Below are 6,134 nucleotides of genomic sequence, written 5' to 3'. Positions count from 1 at the left end.
GGGAAAAATGGGTACAAAAAAAATTCTTGGAACATTTTTTTTTTTTTTTTTTTTTTTTTTTTGCTGAATGCACCATCCGAACGTCACTGTCGGTAAATAATTCTCCTGCCGCGTTAATGCACTGCTCAGGTTCTGTTTATGTGCTGCATCCCCCGCATCTCCCGTCTTCCCTTCCCCTTCATGCCAGGCGCTGTGGATGAGCTGAGACGCGACCTCACGTGTCTGCGGGGTCCGCTGCCTCCTCCGCTCCAATAATAGCCGCGCTCCCGTGGCACCGTGCCCAGCTTCAGCTAAACAGCACGACACCTGACCGCCGCCTCACATGCATGGACTCCTGACACGGTTACTGCCCGAATCAAATCCGCAGTCCCGTGTAAAAAGTGTGTGTGGGGGGGGGGGGGGTAAAAACACCCCAAATCTGAAGTCTGAATCAGTGTTTATAAACAAACGCAGGCTGGGGGAAGCGCCCGGGGGAGTGAGTTGGCGCAGAGAACCAAAGTTTAGAAATGCAAGTCGAGTTATTTGCGAAGAGGTAGCTAACTTCATGAACCACGTAAACGAGAAGTATAGGAGGTAATGCTAAATTTAAATTGTGCTGCTCTATGTCAACAGGATGTTTTAAATAATACGTATAAAGCAACAACAACAACAACAACAAAAAACAACGACTTGTAATTAATATTCTTGCATTTGCATGTGAGGCATTGCTTCATTCAATGCATCAAAGTGCAGTCAGACTAGTTGTTATCCTTTTGACCTCTGTGTGTCAAACAAACCAACCCCTCTGCTGCACAAGTTGCAGCACAAGTTCAATTGTTTTGATAATCCCTCCACCAGCACGTGTTGGTGGATTTGTTGACTCATGCCAGAGTCATATCCAGCAGACACAGGCTTCTCTGCTTTACTTCTCATGAGCTTAAACGCACACAGTCAAACGCTCAGCCTCCCACTCCACCCTGACACATTGCATGTCCACCTGAAGACTCACATGTACAGTTAACTTGTGTTTATGAATGACTGCAAGAGTTGTTAAAACTGTCAATTAATAACCCCTTTGGCATTCTGCTTTTTAGCAGCCATGTGGGAGGTTTGTTGACAATATAATCCTCGGTAATAAAGGACTTTTATAGCTGAAAATCATTTGGTAGTCAAGTTGCCAATAGTGGAAATCTACTTTATTGCTTGTTTTTGCAAGCCAACTATGTTTTTAGGAAGACTATTAGATGATCTTTGATGTATTTATATGCAGAGGCAAAACTATTTTGTGGATAGCTTGTTTCAGTTAATAAAAAATGATGATGGAACATATCAGCCAAGAGGGATTCCCAGTAGTAGACCTTGTTTTAGCTAATAAAATATACAAAAAGACTTCTTTAGGTTTGTCTTGTAGATCAATGAGACCAAAGAAGGAGGGTTGGCTCCAAAAACCAAACACAGAATATAAGCTTAACTACCTGATACCCACTGTCATACATAATAGTGGAAAAGTGATGATTTGTACTTCTATCCCACAGCCTGGTCCAAGTTTCTACTGCTTCAGTCATGGACTTCTTTCTATATTAACGTCTTCACTCAGTTTTAACTCTCACTTGAAGCTTTTTTTTTCTTCCTGAAATGTGATAATGGAGCAGGATGATGATCCCACTCAACAGCAAATGTACAACTAAAAAGCTGAAAAAAGTCCATCTCCAGGCTTCAGCCTGTTTGAACTATCTCGACAATATCCTTAGAAGGCTAGAGTTCGCAAATGCGTGCACACCTCAATGAACTGTAAACATTGTAAAGAATAATGTGCCAAGGCTTCTCTGAAGCCATAAAAGAGACCAATAAGGTAATTCAGGAACAATTTATTGCAGCAGGCTCTTCTATCTAAAAATAAGGTAGGATTTCCTTCAACCTCTGTCTGGCTTTTGGCTCAGATTTGCTAGTAAACACATTGATATTTTTTTGCTCTTTCTAATTTTATTTATTTATTTTTACTATGAATGTGCAGACATGTGCCATTGTCCAGTTGTTACGTTGTTCTATGAGAACTCTTTGCTATAGGTACTACCTACATAACTACTGAAGAAAGCAACTTTCAAAAGTCAAACTCCTTATTTTTTTCAACTTTCACTGTGATTTCCCATACAAACAAGAGAGACTAGCATGCTTCCTATCATATGAAAACAGTTACAATGTAGGTCATACCGACATCTTTCATTGAGTCAATCATTCCTCTCAGCCTGGCTTAAGTTGCCTACTCGTGCAAGCACTAATCTGTGAGTGCAGGCAGAGAAACGTGAGTAGTGAACAACCCAACAGTCAAGCACGTTGCTTTCTTTTTCTTTCTTTTTCTTGTGCACCTGATCGTGTTTGGTGGACTTTGGACACAAACTTTGCCAGTTTGTTTGTTGAAAGAAAAAATTAATTCGTCAGCATTGAATTAACATTTTATTCTTTAGTCACAACCATATTATTAACCACTAAGCAGAATCCTTCAACCAACAATACCTTGCCTGCCTCTGCAATTCTTAACTCAAGTTCTGTTTTACTGCTGTTTTAGAATGACTGTCAAGATGGGGGTACTTGAAAATGCTCCACTTTCAAAGATGGTGCTTGGTTTTCAAAGCTCAAGAACCAATGGTGCAGAGAGGCCATGAGCTATTTTGTGCCACTTCTGGATGTGAACACTTGGGTGTTTGCAGCAGACTTTATTACCACGGGCTTGCGTAAGTAGGTCAATATCACAGGAACTTGATAGAAGTGTGTCTATGTGCCTCTAGCATCTCTTGAAAGTGGTTGCCATCACATTGCAGTGCTGGCATAATCACCTATCCTTACACTGAGCATAGGCGTCATATAATAAAGATCGAATCAAGCTGAAGGGATTTCATTGGGTAAAAATTTGCTCAGTCAAGGATGAGGGAAATAATCTTCGGTGTTTGACAATAGATTTATCTGCTATCTGTTGCAGATTTATCTGCATCATCTGAAGCAGTCACGTTATCGCGGAAACCCACCCTAAGCGGATGTGTGCCCTGATCTAATGCGGACAGATGTTGCAGTCTGGAAACCGAGACACATTCTACCACACTGCGGATTCCGTGATCCAAATGAGAGAGAGAGAGCGCGAGAGAATGAGACGAAGGGAGGGGAGATGAAAGCATAAAGTTCGGGAGGCAAACAGAGCATGCGGAAGAGAAACGTGACCAGAGAAGGTGGGGTGGAGGAGGGGGGAGAGTTAATGCACGGAACTGCTGACCCACTGACCAAGCTCTCCCTCTCTGTCGCTGCAGGCGGCATCAAAAGCAGCAGCGTCCGTGAGAGCGGTGAGGCGGCAGGAGGGGAGAGGAAGAGAGGAAAGGAGGGCCTGGCTATCTCACGCGCTGCACGCGGCTTTGTAAGGAAGGCCACGTGAGGGAGGCTTTTGACGAAGATTTCTTTAGGAAGACATGAAGCTGCGCTCCAGCAAGGAAACGCAGCCTCTACGGCACGCCAAGGGGGCTTGTGATTAAAGGGCCGCATTAAATAGAGCAGCGTGTAAAGCAAAAGGGTGGTCTGACAGGATACGCTAGATACAACACCGCCTGCACTGTCAGTCAGGCAGCAGGGCGAAATCTGGCCCATGTGTCAGTGTATGAATAGGATCCACTAATTTCTGGCGATATTAACCGAATTCATTCGTTTTATCACCAGTTCCCACAGTAACCCGCATGCTCTAAATAAAACGATATTCAAATGTCATATTTATTTCTTATTTACTTAGAGTATACAAAGAAAACTGTGGGATTTACTGTCAAATAATTTGGTTTTGACACTTTTTGGCTCTGAAAGTATTACATTTCTTCAGGTTGTCAGTCAGTTTTTTCACTTTGCAACATCAATGACTAAATAGTTGATATCGAGTTGCCATGCACGGAGCCTCCAGCAGGGGGTGTCAAAGCAAATTGTAGGCTGAAGTTTGAAGGACTGACTATCAAGTGCAGTTGAACATTCAGGTCAAAAATCATATGTTTTTGCCAACTATTACAAATCGGTTTACTTTTTTTTTTCTCACATTGTGAACGGTGCCTGATTTTATATTGCGACTGTCTCACAATCTTTCGATTTTATCCAGACTTTAACAACGGTCTCCTCAAAATTGAATTCCACACAGTTCATTTCAGTTTTCATCTTAAAAGACAAAAAGGTTTAATCAATTTCCAATAACATAATCTAACCATATAGACAGATTCAGTTACATTACAATTCAATTGTAGTTGTAACTCAGTCAAATTTGGATGATTTGCTTACAAGTCATGATTACCAGGTCAGCTTTATGGCACATATTTTAAACCATCCATTCTTAAGAGGCTAATTTAATAACCTTTAAGGGTTTTTCCTGACTACTTTTTCCACTTTTCAAACCATATCAGCATTAGGCTAAGTAATTCATATCCCACCATCACATTCATGAACTATCTAACATCATTGCTAAACTGTTGTTCTCACCGATAGGGAATGAATTAATTTTAGACTGAAACATACAGGCTTAAAGTAACTTGTAAATATTATTGCACAAACGAACGTAAAGTAAATCACAATACCTCGTAAAACAACTGAAACTGTCTGCATCTGATGAATACTACAGCAGTCATAAACTATTCATGTCCCCGTGAGCTCCACTAAAACCCACTGGTACACTTATCAGTATAAACAGAAACCAGGTGAGTGGGTTCAGAATAACATGTTGACAGAGCTCAGGATGCTCGCATCACCTGCGCTGGAACGTGACGCTGTTGTAAATGATTGACCACCAATTAGGCGAGGAAAGCCGAGGGCACGCGCTCCTTTGGCTGACCTCGAGAGACCGCCGCCTAATTAATGCCTCTTAGCAGAAACGAGAGGCGAAGACAACGCGACTCCAAACTTTCACCAAATCGCCTGAATGTCGCAAACACACACCTTTATGCGCACGCTTCTATTTTTAACCCTTGAGGTCGGACAGTCTTTGAGCTCAGATGAAGTGCTGTCAGACTGCGATTGCAGCGAGAGTCTGGTGACTGTAGCTCCACGTGAGTTTGTTTTCATGGAGAACTACAGGAAGTGGTCAACCTCACTTCAACCGCGAGCGGTTCTCTGCGAAAGCTCGAGTCCGCGCCTCGCAGACCGAAGTTCTACACACACATGCAGCGACACAGCCCGTCATTGACTTTAAAGTAAACCTAAATATATTCAATAAGTGAAGAGCGAGCTATGTCAGAATAAATCACTTGACACTGCAAAGTTCAAACGTAAGAAAAACCCAATACTTGCATTCATTATTTTTTTTTAAAGTATATTAATACTAATAGTGATATTTATGAATAATATAGACAAATACAAGATAAAATGTTTTACTTTGAATTTTATTTTTTAAAGATATACGTCTTTATTATTTCCTTTTATAATTTAAATAACTGACTTGCCTTGCAGATAAAAATACTCATAACCTCAACCATCACAACAAAACTCCTAAAGGTGAAAAAACTAAACAAAACAAACGAAGACAAATAAAAAAGTAAAGTATAATCTTACCACCTCCAGGACTGTTATCCATCTCTCTCCTGTTGCTGATGACGACTTTAAAGCAACTTCACGGATGTCGAGGAATGCCTTTACACAGGCGCAAACGTCTTTTGAAGACTGACGAGGAAGTAAAAAAAATGCTCTGCAGAAAACACCTGCTCCATAGAGCGCGAAACTGGAAGAAGTGATGAAAATACGCTCAGTGCGCGTCTGGGGTCTTTGGTGCAGGTGCGTTAAGAGGCAGTCTCTCTCTTTGCAAGTTGCCGCTTGGCAGCTAGGAGATACCTGGATGCCTTTCGCGAGCTGCTTAACTGCAAAGTGCGCGGCTGTGGAGCGTGAGCGGTGATGCACGAGAGAAGACTGAGCAATTCTCACAGCTTCCAAGAAAGTGTTGTCAGCAAATCCCTGACCGGCGCGAGAGAGTCAGACATGACATACACACCCACTGATACAAACACCCACATCAATCACGTTTGCAGGTGAGCATAGGAAATGTGACCGCCTTTCCGTTCGTCCCAGCTTGAATAGTTGTGCCTGGTGTGTGTGTGTGTGTGTGCGTGTGTGCGCGCATAGAGCGGTGGGGTGGGGTGGGAGGGTGATTTGGC

At 42.2% G+C, this 6,134-nt stretch overlaps 1 protein-coding gene across 2 annotated transcripts in view; it reads right to left on the bottom strand.

Moving 5' to 3' along the window:
* LOC106947649 (nuclear receptor subfamily 1 group D member 1-like) overlaps window positions 1-6,134 on the bottom strand; it is a 16,994-nt gene extending 10,860 nt beyond the window's left edge. Inside the window, exon 1 of one of the 2 annotated variants that reach the window (XM_015032798.1) lies at window positions 5,539-6,134. In XM_015032798.1, the coding sequence (XP_014888284.1) occupies window positions 5,539-5,560 (22 nt within the window). In that variant the 5' untranslated portion in view covers window positions 5,561-6,134. The remainder of the gene's footprint in view (window positions 1-5,538) is intronic. The other variant, XM_015032799.1, reaches the window with a different exon arrangement.

This window comes from Poecilia latipinna, unplaced genomic scaffold (assembly GCF_001443285.1).
Source record: "Poecilia latipinna isolate Pla-1442-1.1 unplaced genomic scaffold, P_latipinna-1.0 Scaffold250, whole genome shotgun sequence".
Classification (NCBI taxonomy): Eukaryota; Metazoa; Chordata; class Actinopteri; order Cyprinodontiformes; family Poeciliidae; genus Poecilia; species Poecilia latipinna.
The sequence above is the reverse complement of the archived record's forward strand: the minus strand, read 5'-3'. Positions and strand labels throughout refer to the sequence as shown.